The sequence below is a fragment of the Candoia aspera genome, chromosome 2, assembly GCF_035149785.1.
Source record: "Candoia aspera isolate rCanAsp1 chromosome 2, rCanAsp1.hap2, whole genome shotgun sequence".
NCBI classification, from domain to species: domain Eukaryota; kingdom Metazoa; phylum Chordata; class Lepidosauria; order Squamata; family Boidae; genus Candoia; species Candoia aspera.
Window position 1 is genome coordinate 223,262,796 of NC_086154.1, and position 15,824 is coordinate 223,278,619.

General features: G+C 39.3%; 1 protein-coding gene across 1 annotated transcript; it reads right to left on the reverse strand.

Moving 5' to 3' along the window:
• Positions 1-827: 827 nt before the first annotated feature.
• On the reverse strand, positions 828-7,848 carry LOC134490224 (2'-5'-oligoadenylate synthase 1-like). The gene is made up of 7 exons (XM_063293132.1): positions 7,822-7,848; positions 7,474-7,634; positions 7,231-7,355; positions 6,838-7,027; positions 6,162-6,371; positions 3,848-4,010; positions 828-1,257 (listed from the first exon to the last, which is right to left on the reverse strand). The coding sequence occupies exons 1-6, from the start codon at positions 7,846-7,848 to the stop codon at positions 3,854-3,856; spliced, it is 870 nt and encodes a 289-aa protein (XP_063149202.1). The 3' UTR covers positions 828-1,257; positions 3,848-3,853.
• Positions 7,849-15,824: the final 7,976 nt, after the last annotated feature.

The following is a 15,824-nucleotide window of genomic DNA, read 5'->3' on the forward strand; positions in this document are numbered from 1 at the left end:
GAAAAACTGACTTATGACCAGTCTTCACATTTATGACTGTTGCAGCATCTCGTGGTCACATGATCTCCGTTTTCAACCTTCCCAGCTGGCTTTTGGCAAGCAAAATCAATGGGGAACTGCGTGATTTGTTTAACAACCACATGGTTCACTTAATGCCCACAGTGATTTGCTTAACAACTGCTGCAAAAAAGGTCATAAAATCAGGTCAGATTTGCTTAATGACTGCTTTGCTTAGCAACCAAAATTCCAGTCCCAATTGTGGATAAGTGAGGACTACCTGTACCTTACCTAGTGTACTGTGTAATGTATTAAGCTGAAAGTCTCAGATTTCTTCCTTGATGAGAAGAATGTATTCCAGATACATAAGGACTCCTCATACAGTATATCAAGCTAAAGTTCCCAGGAAGCAAGGAAAGGACAAATGCTTTAGTTTATGCTTCTTTCATTGGATGGGCAATGCCTAAAACTGCCCTGATACAATCTGAGGATGGACCAAGAGACTTTTTAGAGTATCTCTTTAAATAATAATAGTTTGTAGGCTTCTAACTTCATTACAAAGGAGCATAGTTAGTTAAGTATTGTTGACCAGATCTTTTAGCGTATTAATTGAATTCATTCATCTGGGAGATGTATGGGAAAGAAGTGAAATATCCTTGCAATATGCAAAAAAACCCCAAACCCTATAAGTTTACTAGTCTTTTTTAATAGAGAACTATAATATTCATATTAAGAATAGTGAAATTTTCTCAAAAAACCAATGTGATAATTATAAAACATGTAGCAAATCTATATAAATACATTTTTTTAACGCAAGAAAGGGAAAAAACCTCAGATAGGTGAAAGAAGCCAACTTTGGTCTAATTTACTAGTTAGGCAACTAACATGTCAGACTTGTTGCCTCTGAATAGGGAATCAAATGACTGCGTTGTTTTGCTAGACTATATTGCTTTCCTCTTCAAATCAGAAAAAGAAAGCAATATCTCTGAACAGCAACTGAAATAACTACACATCTTATTCAAAGTTCCAACACTAAAACAGGCTTTGTAGATACCTAGCAGCAGAAACACCTTTGTGCTACATCAACACAATGCCAAATCAATGCTGGAAGTGTCAGAATAATACTCAAGTGCATGGCTTAGCATATGATTTAGCAGTAATCTTGGCTGATTAGCTCTTCACCTCTCCACTATCACAATATATTGTTTATCAAGCACAGTCCAGACAATCCCACCTAATTATAGGTTCCACTGTTGTTATCTATAATGCAAAAGAGTTACATTATTATATTATTGTGAATAACCTGTATTCACAATATAGCCAGAAAATGCTATATTGTACAAAGTAAATCAGGTGCTTTTTTAGCATTCATTTACAGTTGTCAACTCTGGGCTACAGCAAATTATTTTAGTACTAAATTAAGATCTATTGTCTATACAGAATTACAAGAATGGGCATATGAAGGAATCATAATATTAAAAATGGCTATTGTGTATTTCATTAATGTACTCTGATCATCCTCATATGTAGAATTTGGACAGTAATTCTATAAAATAAAGTGTTCTGAAACCTCAGGAAAAAAAGCATATTATGAATATTCTGTGTATATGTATAAACACAGAGACTTAATGTGATAGCTAATTCCTCTGCGGCATAAAAACTTATTGTAAGGTCTCTTCCATTCTGTGGTCTGTTTTAAGACAAATACACTTGAAGCCTAAACTTGTAATGAGATGTCAAAGGAGTAGCAACTTTGTCCTCCTTCCACAAGAAAAAGAAAATGAGAACTTAAACCACAATTTTGTATTAACTATCATCTAAAAATCCTCTATGTTTTCCAATGTGTTCTATGTGTCCAGGTCTTATAACTTTCATCACTTGAACTGTAAAATAGTATGCATTTGTTCTGTTAACAAGAAAAAATAAAAGAACATTTGAACAGCTAGCCAATACAGATTTGTTCCTTTGTTTTACAAATGGGATGGCAATTGTTTGCTTAATATTTCAGTCCACAAAGAAAAGATACCCGAATAGCAAGGGCAGATTACATGGCTGTAATTTCAAGGCTAGCTGGGGAATTCTGGGAGTTGAAATCCACACATCTTAAAGTTGCCAAGATTAAGAAACACTGCTCTATCATCATTTACTTCTTGTAAAAAGTAAGCACAGGAGGAGAGGAAAAAGGGAGAAAACCAATCTGCCTCTTGTACGTCAGGAGAAGATAGGAGGGTGCAGAGGAGGACAGAAGCTCATCTGATTTTATTTTAGACATAAAATATGAATCTTTTAAAATCTCTAAGCACTCAGGCCCATTGATTTGCGCTCAGTGTTGCCAGTTGCTTTCACCCTATTTTCCTCTCTAGCCATTTTTCATCCACCGATTCTAAACCTATGTTTACCTTGGAAGCATGGGATGGAACATCACAGGAGCAACAGTAGTGTGCCTCTGTTTGTGGATATGGGGAGGAGAGTAGGAGAAAATGGGCTTATAGGAAGAGTCATAGTTTGTTTATGTCAGCTCTGTTCTTCCAAGTGTCCGAGCAGTGATCAGGTGCTCAGGCAATTGGTTCTTTTTAGACCCAGAGACAATAAGCATGCCAGTGGCTAAAGAAACTTTAAGCTTTATTATAAACTTAAGCAAACAGAGTTAAATAGAAATACAGTTTAAACCAGAAACATAGTTTAGGCAGAATATATAAAAGCATAAAAAGCACAGCATAAAGAAAGAAATCCTACATACCTAAGCAAGGTGACACCCCATCTCCCATATGCTCCCAGGAGCTCTTTAATGAGGACAGCGGAGATACCCCCAGGTGGCTCATGTACACAGCACCCAGTACTCAGGTCTGTGCACAGGCTCCCAAACTCCAAAACAATTCTAGGAGTTTTTATCAAAGTATGGCCCTCAAACCTCGTGACCATGTTTCCATGGTTGCAGGCTAGGAGACCTGACTGCCATGGTTCCTGTTCCAACATCGCAACAAGTTCCCATGCCATTCTGGTGCTGACATGTGTTGTTGTACAGGAGGGGGCTGCTACTGCTCCTTGGTGCCAGGCAGCGAGCTAGATGGTGCGAGTAGAGAGGAATGCATGTTTGGCTAACTTAACTGGTCAAGGACACTACCCGGAGACTGCCAGTAACTGTTAGGAACACCTGCAAGGGGATGGAATTGTACTGACTTTGGGGGGAGGGGTTTGAGATTGCTTGTGAATTAATTGGGAGAAATCCCGTGCTTTTGGTATTCTCAGCTTTGCCTGTGTTTCTGCATACTATTCATTATTAAATTAGATACCACAGAATACCTGTGTGGGTCTGATTGTTATTTTGAATAGGCAGTCATTACACTGACCTTGACTAGGAAGCTTCCCAAGGCCCAAAAACACCTGTCCAAGAGCCTGGGAAGTCTTACAGATCTTAACAAAACAATCTGGGGGTTTTCTCTTATCTCTCTCCCCACTCCAAACAAAGATACGTTCTGGAGGGCTGTTGGAAGAGTAGACTTACAAACTTTCAGCCTTGTGGTTTTATCCCCCCTCCATGCCAAACAGAAATAAAAACAAGCCAATTAAACCTCAGCATAACTCAAAATAAACTCTAATTTTGTTTGTTTGAGGGAGAAAATCAACATACTGTATGTCAACTAACTCCTCGAAATAACAATGGTCTTCCGCATTACCATTACAAGTTGCTTCTCCGATTCACTGGCCTGCCCTCATATTGTATTCTTGACAAGAGGAGGAAATTAAAAGTAAAATATATGAGCCATGGCTCTTTGCCTGACAATTTCATTTTCCTACTGTGGCTCTCTGCTAGCAATAGGAGACCTTGCTGATTGTAACAAAGACCTACTTGAGTTCACCAGTTGCTTGAAAAAAGCCAAGGCTCCCTTGCTGCTATGCCATTGAAGAGGGGCTTGAGGAGACTCTGTCTGGCCACATGGGCTACTTCATCCCAAGCATTGCTATTTTCACACAAGTTGAAGGTTGGGTTAACAGGATCCAGCACAAATGGCCTGAGAGAGAGAGAGAGAGAGAGAGAATGCCCCATATCAGCAAGTGATGATTTATTGGACATTCAAATATGCCTTGCTACAAGATGGCTTAGTTGAGTCCATCCACTCCCAATGTTCACACATGCACACATCCCCTCTCATGGGGATGTGCCTAGGGTTCCAGCTGTCCCTGCTCATCCCTTTCACAAATCTTCCACATTCCCATGTGCCATTGTTCTGGTACAGCATTGCCTTCTGCAGCAATATGTTAATCCTTCAGTCGGCTATAAAAAATGTGTCTTGAACAAAAACCCGGAAGTATAGACTATGCAAACCTGTGCTCCAGAGGTGAAACAGCAACCATACGCTAACAACAGCATGGAACAGTCATAAAATGTCATGAGCCCAGTGCTTCCTCCTATTTGCTAGAACAGGTCTATAAATGAAGAACATGTCTGACACATGACATGCCAATTCCATACTATGTAAAAGATAAAGACTCCGCTGAGTTGAGCTTGATTCCAGGTGACTATCTGAGCCTGTTTTATCGTTTTCTTGCCCACAATAAGGAAGTGATCTTCCATGTCCTTCTTAATCTAGCCTATACTTCTGGGATTTCCTGATGCTGTCCCATCCAAGTTCTTCCAGGTCTGCCCTCACATTTTTCCCAAAGGTCTGTTCATTTGCAGAAATCATATGGTACATAAAAAATCACATTACTGCTGACATTGGTCATTTTGAATGTATTATCTTTTATTCAGCCCACAGAGAATGGCACTGAGAGTGAGTGGTAAAGAATCAAGATGTTGCTATACCCAGCTTCAAACTGCTTTAGCAAAGTAAAGATTCAGTTTCTTGATCAATATTAACTCTGTGTTTGTATTTATACTGTTTTTCCTTTGAGGATAATTTTTAATTTATCTCTTTGCTTGATTGTTTAATAAATAGATCTGCCTTAGAATATTATACAGTACCTTTCAAATAAATGAATGTAATCAATTTGCACAGGAGCTGATTTAAATGGACATGTTTGTGTGATTTGTCTATTCTGAAGTTGTGCCTAGGTACACATTCATAGTATCTGTCTTTCAAGGAAAATTAACGAAACTGAGGAAAGTCTATAACTCCTATACATTTTTCATGTGTATGTATATGTACACACACACAGACATACATACATGCTATTCACTTGGTTTCCTATATATCCAAGCAAGAATTATCAACCACAGAGGCGGAAACTACCTCTGACATACACAATATTTTGTAACCTGACTTGGAATTGGAGACATAGATGACTCTTTGTCACAAGGAGGTTACCTGTTTTATCTCTCTCTCATCTATCGTCTCTCAATTTGTATGTTCACCCATCTCAAGTGACTTTGGGTAGTGTACAACAAATTAAAAACAGCAAAAAAATCACAAAATAAATACACAGTCAGCAACCAAGATAGAAACAACAACCATCAATACAACCACTTCATTACTGACATTCTGACCCCCACTCCCAGGAACACACTATTTGTCACACATTAGTACTCATCTCTCAGAACAACGCATACCAATGCTTGTTCTATGAAAACAGACAATAGAAGGGAAGCTACAGGATTTCCCAGAAGCAACCCCCCCCCCACTTCAAAAACAAGAGGTAGGAACATACTGCTCCCCTATCTGGTGTCATTGAGCAATACTAGAACAGAAAGATAAGGAAGAAAGCAGTAAAAATGGAAGTTTGCTATTCCTAAATGTATTTTGACAATGCAAATTGAAATACATACACATCTGGGCACATGAGATATAACTATACTGTTCCATAAAGAAGAGCCCCATTTCTTTCAGACAGCTTGCCATGAAGAATTAATATGGTTCATAAAACTATTGATCAGGTAGAAGTGGGTACTACTATCAAGACTAGTTGAACTATAAGCCCCATCATCCCCAAAAGCATGGCCTATAGAAAGTTGTTCTACCTAGTGTCCTGTAATGCAGACAAATATTTCCTAAATATGTTATGGTCGCAAGCTGCACTTTTAAAGAAACTTGGGCACAACTTACTAGAAACTAACCTGGCTTTTCCTAAGCCATGTCTTTTTATAGTGATTGAAAGTAGAGTTGCCCTGTGCTTTTGTTGTAACAAAACAAAGAGGCAGATAAATATAGAGAAGGTTTACTTACCTGCTTTGCTTCAAAAACATCTTCTGGAAAATTGGAAAATTTGGTCTGTAATGTTTGTGCCATGTGATACATATCACTTGATACTGAGTCAAAAGCTTCAGAACAGCTCTCATTCCCTGTACAAAGCTGAAAAAGATGGGCTTTCCAGCCAGCTCCCAGACATAAATGGTGATCAGTTCAATTGTATAGGAGGAGGGAAGCCTGCGAAACCTAAGTGCAGAGAAAGAGGTTGAGAGAGGAACTGCACACTGCTTCAATTGCATGAAATGTTTAATATTTGGTTAATATAGTTAATATTTATTTATTTATTATTAAATGTATACACCACCCATCTCACTATAAAAGTGACTCTGGGCAGCTAAAATACCAAAGGTCATAAACCAAAGTACTAAAAACCAACAACAAAAGGTAATTTTGTTTTTAACTTTCGATTTGTTAACTGTTCCTTGAATGGGAAGAGCTGCAGGCTTAGCTTTTCCATATTATTTCTCCTGCTGCCACCAAGCTTTTGATTTATGTTTTCTGATTTTACAAATTACCCATCATATGGAGCTGGAAAAGACATGGAATAAAGATATAAAAATCTATGAATCACATCTCTACTATTACAAAGTGGGAAAACATGAACATCTGAAGATTTAAAAAAAAGGCAGAGATTTAGATACTAGCTACTTACTTATTTTCTTTGGTTGGTTCAGCAAATGAAGTTTTGAACCAGTGCTTCATTAAACGTATGAAGTCCTTCACTCTCTCTGTTGATGCTTTGACAAATTCAACTTGGTACTTCAATAAGGCCATGGTATACAGCTGGATCTTATCATCATCACTGCAAAGGTACAGCTTGTGGTAAAAGCTCTCTTTTAAACCTGTTAACACCAAGCAACTTATAAGACTAATGATGCTGCTTTGACTTACTTTACCTTTAGATCTTAACTAAAACCAAACCTTACAGATTGTGAGCTCCTGGAAATATTGCATCAGTCTAAACTACAATAACGTAGAACTCCCAGTAGTGATGTTTTGGTGAAAGAAGGATGAACCACTTTCCCAAATAATAGCCACATCTTACCTGTTGATAACATAGATGCAAGCATGTCATAGCAAGGCATGATGTCAAATGAGTGGCCATGGTGATTTTTATAACACTGAAAATAGAACCTTAGGGAAAATTTTGTCCGTTTCTGCATGACTAACCTTAAAAGAGGAAGAAAGTAGAAGATTTAATGATGCTTCTATGCTAAGAGCTTAAGTGTAATTAGGAGGGGGAGGGAATCAGAGTAGAATAGAACACAAAACAAATCTCAATTCAAACCTGTTTGTCCATGAGGATTTTATCAGGGCATTTCCTAACTCTTCTAGTACCTCTGGAGTTGTCCTTTGGCAGTCTTCTAAACTGGCAAAAGCTTTGCTAAAAAGAACTATGTCCACATCAGAAAAGTCTTGGGTATCTGTTCCTTTTATATATGAACCACCCTGTTGCATAGAATATTACCCAAAAAGATTGTTAATACTTGATTTTAACCCACACAGTCTTGAATACTTTTCAGCAAAACAGAAAGACCAGCTCCACACTTGCAGTATTTTAGGCCATTAGGAGAAAACAGGTGCATCACAGTAAGGTGCTTGTAGAAAGGATCACTTCCACAAAAATAAATCGTACCATGTGTCTATGTGTCTTTATGGACATGGCTTGGTCTAAGGGCAGGGATCAAGTATGAAGGGGATTGTTTTTCTTTACTATCACCCCCAGCATCTTATCTTATCTCAACTCTAAAATAGGCAACTTGGAACTAGAGATATCCAAACCAGCCCACTGCAAACAACTATGGTGTATCATGTAGAGTATCTTGTAATTTCAGAGATTTACTCACTAGCACAAAGAGCAAGACAAATGAAAGAACTAGGCTCCAGTCCCAAAGGCAATCCCTGTAAGTCATGTGAATGGGGCAATGTCTGGGAAAGGCAGGGCCAGGAAGGATATACAGCAGTATTCTCCAAGTGGATCTTTCTGGAGATATTGGGCTATAACTCAATAAGCCCTATATAATTTTTGACAATTGTCTTAGCCATAGTCCATCACATCGAGAGAATATCAAGTTTCACTTGCAATTACTTGTACATTTTCACTTGACAGTATCATCTCAATATGGATTTTTGTTCCTGTTGAATAATAGTTACCTTTGCTTTTTATATGATTTGGAAAAAAGGTGAAAGGTGAAAGGTCCCCTGCGGAAGCACCAAGTTATGTCTGACCCTCTGTGGGGACTCCGCTTTTGCGACGTTTTCTTGGCAGACTGTAGAGCAGGGTGGTTTGCCATTGCCTTCCCCAGTCATCACCTTCCCTAGCAAGCTGGGTATTCATTTTACCAACCTTGGAAGGATGGAAGGCTGAGTCGACCTGAGCCAGCGACCCAAGAATCCAGCTTCCACTGGGATTGAACTTGGGTTGTGGAGAGAGTTTCAGTTGCAATACTGCTGTCTACCACTCTGCGCCACACGAGGCTCTATCACATCATATGATTTGGAAAATGCTGAATTTAAACTGTTCAACAAGATACTATAGAAATGGACACTTGTGTTGGATTTGTATTCTCAGAGAATATGCCCTCTTGTCATTAAGTAAACCACCTGATTTAATTTTTAACCTAGAACAACATCTTGAATTATCCCCAGCTTTGTTTATTTAGATTTCTTTGTTAATTTGTCTGTCAAAGAATCTGAGTATCTCATGAAGGTTGGAAAACAATTTTGATTTGAACAGCCAAATGTTCTTACTTAGCTTTTTAAAATGGAGCAATTACTATTTGCTTTTCCTTGTGTAACCCAACACCACTCATATACTTGATAAATCTCAATGTATATGTCTGGAGATATTTCAGTAGTCAGTCACTATAGTTTGATACAACATGGCTACCTCCAGGCATATTTTTCTTCAGCCCTCCCTCATTTTGCCTGCATTTCTAACAATCTTGCTTGATGAAGAGTTCTTTGAAATTTGGAACCTTGCCACTATTTTATAAACCTTCAGTTGATCTAATCAAAGTATTACTTTGGTATGGATTTGGGGGTTACAGTTAGGACTTAAAGGAAGTTCCTTGAGCCCAATGATCTGCCCATGGTCCTATTGGCCTGATTCTCCTGAATTCTGGATCTGTGTTGGATGACTAGGTCTGCCTGTTCTTATCAACCTGGCCTTCTGCCAACTTCTGAATTTTTTATTTATTTTATTTATTGTATTTATTTTCTATCCCATCTTTATTACTTTTATAAATAACTGAAGGCAGCAAACATACCTAATACTCCTTCCTCCTCCTATTTTCCCCACAACAGCAACCCTGTGAGGTGAGTTGGGCTGAGAGAGAGCGACTGGCCCAAGGTCACCCAGCCGGCTTTCATGCCTAAGGCGGGACTAGAACTCTCCTACCACGCCTGATTGGCTCTTGGGCTGAGAGAGAGCGACTGGCCCAAGGTCACCCAGCCGGCTTTCATGCCTAAGGCGGGACTAGAACTCTCCTACCACGCCTGATTGGCTCTTGGGCTGAGAGAGAGCGACTGGCCCAAGGTCACCCAGCCGGCTTTCATGCCTAAGGCGGGACTAGAACTCTCCTACCACGCCTGATTGGCTCTTGGACTGAGAGAGAGGGACTGGCCCAAGGTCACCCAGCCGGCTTTCCTGCCTAAGGCAGGACTAGAACTCACAGTCTCCTGCTTTCTAGCCTGTTGCCTTAACCACTAGACCAAACTGGCTCTCACTGAATCTCACTGAAAACTGAATCTTGCTATCACCGCTGAGTGTTGGCTAGACACATTAGTTAAGCATGGACTTTACCACCTTAGAACAGGATAATTAACTATGAAGCTTTAGAGAAAAATTCCTTAAAGAAATGTAGTGTACATCCATGCATCTTTCATCCATAAAATTAATTGCCTTGGGATGCAAGACTATCATCTGCTTTATCACTTACATTGCTTCTTACAGATAATACATACATGTAGCTGTCTTGCATAATACCCATCCATGTATTCATTTTGCTCCAAATATAATTTGTGAAACTTCCATATGCATAATAGCTCACTGGCATACATGTTAATGGAACACATTTGCTCAAATCAATTTCACGTGCTCTTTTCCTTAAACAGAGATTAACGTTAAGATGAAGAATATAATGTACAAAGAAACCTTAAAACACTTGATTGACTCACACACCAGCAACTTCAAAACTTCATAAGGCAGCAGTGATTCAAAGGATGCAGAAGTTTTATTTTATTCAAAAATGTATATACTGCTTCCTATAAGACATTGCCTAATTCTTAAATTTTGTCATAATAAATCATATCCAATGTTCAGTAATATCTGAATGTGAAAGGAGGAATTATTCAGCTCCCATCTTCACCTCAGCCACAGCTACATTGACACACGCAAGACTGCCCTTGTTTCAAATTTGATGAGACTGAAAGATCCAGGCTATTGCAGCAGAATTTGATGAAAGGGCCACAGACTGGTAATTTACAGAATATCCAAACATCCCTTCAGATGATAAAAATAATATTTTTATCAAGATGAAGAGACATTTGAATATTTGGTCAGATACCAAAACATCCTGGGCCATCTCTCTTTCTGAAGGGAAGATGCATACATTTCTCTAAGTAAAGCACTACACTCTGAGTGCTCCTAAAACAGATCAGTCTCACTGCAGAGCATTACCCTTGGGAGAAAATATGAAATGGATGATACCAATGAGGAACTAAAGATATATTTTGCACATGGACCCACTAATCCACGCACAATTGTGTGGACAGATAATAAAATATGGAATGCCAGATTCAAAAAGAATAACTTTCTAATAGGGAATAAGAATGTACTTTTGTGATCAATCTCAAGATAGAAGCATAGCAAACATCAGTACCTTGATAATGTAAGTTATTGGCAACAGAAACATTTCTCTGATAAATGCAATAACGCCTTCAACTTCTGATTCGCAGGCTAGCCTTTCAGGACCCAAAATGGGTCTGAGTTTTTCTTCCACAAATGTCTTTATCTCCATTGGTGTTGTATATTCCAAAAAGCTTTCAGGCTTAAATTTAGTGGCCATTTGAGCTGTACAAAAAAAAAAATCAAGACAAATTACAGATTTTCCTAAATTAGGTTGTATAGCTATTCTGCACTGCATTAAATAACTCCTTTGGAGATTACTATTATCATCAGTATCCTAACATGGATTTCTAGGATAAGATGTAGGTCTCCATGCAAGAAGGTTCTGTTAGATTCTGGGACACTCTGCACTCAGGATTCCAGGATACAGAGGAGCCAAGAGAACTTTGTGCAAAATGGCTGTTGCCATCTGAGCTGGGTGGCTTTGGAGGCGGGGCCAGAAAGCCGGCTTATTTTTCCCACTTTCAGTTACATGAAAGCAGCTGATTTGATCAGCCACTGGACTCAAATGATACAGCTGTTCACAGCACCAAGGTTTTGTGTGACTGTGAAGAGATAACACATCCCTTCATATCAGAGTGAATATCCTGAATGCTGTCTGAGGCCAGGATGCCTTCCCTTCAAATCATTGTATCCCCAAGATGTTCCTCACCTTAACCCAGTCCTGTTTACCCAGCATACTTAGTCAGTCAAAGAAGAGTAAGGTAACATGCAAATTACATACTTTAATCTGAAATCTTTAGAGCTAAGAGAACTCCCTCCAGTCAGGCATGTCATATGAACAGCTTTCCGGTTGCTAACTGCCCCTTCTCCGTTCTGAGACAGAGACGAAGTCCTAGAAAAACTATGCAAAACTAGAGCATCCCTAGGAACTCTCTGTTGCATTTTAATTTTCATTCCCACATGGCCATATATGGGAGTGAAAAAGAGGAATAGAGGGGTTCAGTTGGGCAAGGCACCTGACTCTCCATAGTGGCAATGAGAAAAAAGTCTCATTGTAACAGCCGCCCACTTGCTTTTGAAGTAAGTTAGAATTCTTACCAGAAAATGGTCACTCATTAGCTGACTGGGTCCCTGGAGATGGTTGCACAGCCAATGCACAGAGGCATGACCGTAACCAATATATGGGACACAACCACCATATATTTAAGCAGTTTGCCCTCTTGTTGGACTGAACATTATAATTTAGTAGTAACGTTTACAGTGGTTTTGGAAGGCCATAATTTGCATACCCTGCTATAGGAAAATGAAACATGTGGGTCAGCTTTAAAAACTAGAATTCAAATCACCCAGACCTTCAGCAGTGCAAAGACTTCAGAGCTAAATTTCAAAATAAAAATATCACCTCTTTTATTGGCTGTAAAGTGGTGCTTCTGTTTCTCATGGTGTTCCCTGGCATGGACTGATCCAAACCGCTTGCAGCACATTCTGCAAGAAGTAGCTGTTCCCATGGCCACAAATTTCGTTTCCCTTTTCAGACTCATATTCCAGCAGCTTCTTTGATTGTTAGCCATGTTAGCCAGCACCATTTCATGCGCAGCCTGTTAAACAGCAATCTATATGGGTGAATTAATACTGAATCACCTGAATCAGGAGACAGGGAAATTAATGATGGGAGGAAGAGGATATGTAAGAACATTTTAAAAGTCCTATTGGAGCAGACTGAAAATCATGGCAAGCTAGTATTCTGTTTCTACAGTGGCCAACCAGATACTCATGGGAAGCTGGCAAATTTTACACAGAGGCATTATCTCCTCCTCCTCTACAAGACGTATTACTTGGAATTACAGGTAGTCCTCATTTAGTGACCACAGTTGGGACCAGCTGCTCGGTTGTTAAGCGAAGTGGTCAGTAAGTGAAACCATGACTGTGCCTCTGATCTTACTTCAGCTTTCCTTTGCTTTACAGACCTGTGAAGGTCGTAAATGCAAGGATTGGTCACAAAATTACTTTTTCATCACTGTTGTATCTGTGAATGGTCGCTGTCCAAGGAAGTTGCTAAACAAGGTACTGTAATAAACGTCTATCATGTAATAAATATCTATCATGACTAGTTGCTCTATTTAGCTTTATGCTCCTTGAATTGTTCTATGAATTCGCCAATTTTTGCAGTCCTCCAGAACAGTGCCATCACTGACTTTGGGGACAAAGAGTAGGTAAACCACAGATAATATGAAGAAATAATTCCTTCTATCAGTTCCAAATTTTCCACCATATAACTTCCATGAATGTCTTCAGGAATTAGGAGGAAAGAAAGCTCCATTTCCCTATCTACTTTCTCCATACGGTATACAATTTTATGTAACTTTATTATGACTCCTGCCACCCATTTATTTCCAAAGGCCCTGAAAATGTAATCTTACCTCACAGGAAAGGACTTTGATCATTCTGGCTGTTCTTTCCTGTCTCTTTCCTGTTCTACATTATATTTCTAATACACAGTAATCAGAATATTACAATGCTTAAGGCACACATTTTGCCTTTGTAACCCCCCCACAAGTAGGACAAATTGCCTGATTTTGACCTAGATTCAGACTTAGAAGGATGCGATGGATGCTTTAAGCTTCTGCAAAACTTAACATAGCAATTCATCATTTAACACATGCCCCCATTTGGGAGTGGGGAGAAACTATTAAAATGGCCTTGAACATCTGAGAATGTTATGTTCTTACCATGATTTTCTTTGCAGCTGGTAGCCAGGCAAAAAAAGGCTACCTACCCCTATATTGTAAGGGATCTGTATTCAAACAGACGTAAATAGTACAATTGACACAAGGAAAGAATGGAATGGTAACCCCAAGATAAACAAAGAGATGGCTAAGGAGCTTGCAGATGTTGTCTCAAAGTCCCTTTCTTCAACCTTTGAGAAATCATGGAGAATGGTTATATTGCTACAGGACTATTGAGAAGAACTGTTGTGTCACGGTCCCTGTTCCAATGTTCCTGGAAAACATTGTAATGTGTTCCCATGCCATGGTGCTGACACGAGTTGCTGAACGGGAGGGGGCTGCTCCTGTTCCTTGTACCAGGCTGTGATGCGAGGAGTGAGGGATGCATGTTTGGGTTATCTTGCCTGGTCAAGGACATTTCCCGCAGACTGGCAGGAACCGTTAGGGGCACTTGCAGGGAATGGAATTGTACTGACTTTGCAGGGAGGGACTGGAAGCTGCTTGAGATTTTATTGGAAGACATCCTGCGCTTTTACTATTCTCAATTTGCTTGTGATCCTGCATACTATTCATTATTAAATCAGATATCCATGAAAGCCTTGTGTGAGTCTGATAGTGATTTTGAATAGGCAATCATTACACATCGTTTTTCCTATCTTCAAAAGTGGAGAGGGGGAGAGAGGAGCCAGGCAACTGTAGAACAGTGTTTACACATTTGATACTGGGTAAAGCTCTGAACAGTTTATTAAGCAATTGATTTGTGAACATTTAGAGAAAAATGCATTGCTTTGCAAGATTCAACATGGGTTTATTAAGAATAAAACATATCAAACCAACCTGATCGTTTTTGATAGTGACTACTTTAGTTGACCATAGGAATTTGGCAGACACATTGTACCTTGATAGCAGCAAACCATTTGACAAAGACTCCTCTGTGGTTCTAGTAGAGAAAGGGCAAAATGTGGACTAGACTATGCTACCATTAGCTGGATAAAGAGCTGATGGAATGATAGTTCCCAATGAGTGTAGTTCAATGGCTCTGTGTCAAACCGAAAGCATGTTTTAAGTGGCATACCACAGAGGCCTGTTCTAGGCCTTGTGCTGTTCAACATATTTATAAATGACTTGTTTATAAAGGATGGGTTAGAAAATATGATTAACAAGTTTGCAGTTGAAACAAAGATGCAGGGATACCAAGCACCTTAGAGAACAATATCAAGTTTCAGGAGGATCTTCACACACTATAATAATAGGCCAAATGTAGTCAGAAGAATTTCAACAGGAAGAAATCAGTAGTCCTATATTTGGATATGAAAAGTCAAAGGCATGAAGATAGGATGGGGGAATCATATTGGTAAACAGTACATTGAAAAAGGATCTGGGTATCTTGCTAGATCACAAGGTGAACATAAGCCAAAACTTTAAAACAGCTGCAAATAATAATAATAATGCAAAAAAGTCTTATGCTGCAACAACAGAAGTACAGTGTCAATGACAAGAAATCATTGTTTCTTTCTATTCTGCAATGACAAAACCTAGAATTTTGAAATCTTTTAGGAAGGACATTGTTAAGCCAGAGTGTGACTGGAAGAGAGCAACCAAAAATGATAAGGGGCCTGGAAGGAGAAATATATGATGAACAAGTGGAGGTGTTTATTTAGTCTGAGAAAAGCTAAGACTGCAGGGATACATGATAGTTGTTTTCAAGTGTCTGATGAGCTGCCTTGCAGGAGATGAGGCAGAGTTGTTCCAGAGGACAAGAGAAGAAAAAAATGGATCTAAATTACAAGGAAGCAGATGTCAGTTGGGCATCAGGAAAAACTTCCTAACTGTTCAACGATCCAACAGGCTGTGTCAGGACATGGTGGATGCTCCACTGGAAATGTGAGGCTAAATGGCCATCTGTTGGGGAGGCTGTAGTAGTGGAGTTCCATCCTGAAAATTCTATGCTTCAATGAGATGCAGTATGTACACTGACAGGTGCCTTACTCAGCCACTTGGCCACCTCATTCAGTACAATCTGCAGCTTTTGGAGTAAGCACAAGGATAACCCCACATATA

Excerpts from the sequence above, each read along its gene's own strand:
- LOC134490224 (XM_063293132.1), bottom strand. The coding sequence starts at position 7,848 with ATGTCCATAAAGACACATAGACACATG. Across the intron at positions 7,356-7,473 it reads AAATCCTCATGGACAAACAG|GTTAGTCATGCAGAAACGGA; the intron begins GTTTGAATTGAG and ends TCCTCTTTTAAG. Across the intron at positions 7,028-7,230 it reads TGCATCTATGTTATCAACAG|GTTTAAAAGAGAGCTTTTAC; the intron begins GTAAGATGTGGC and ends TGGTGTTAACAG.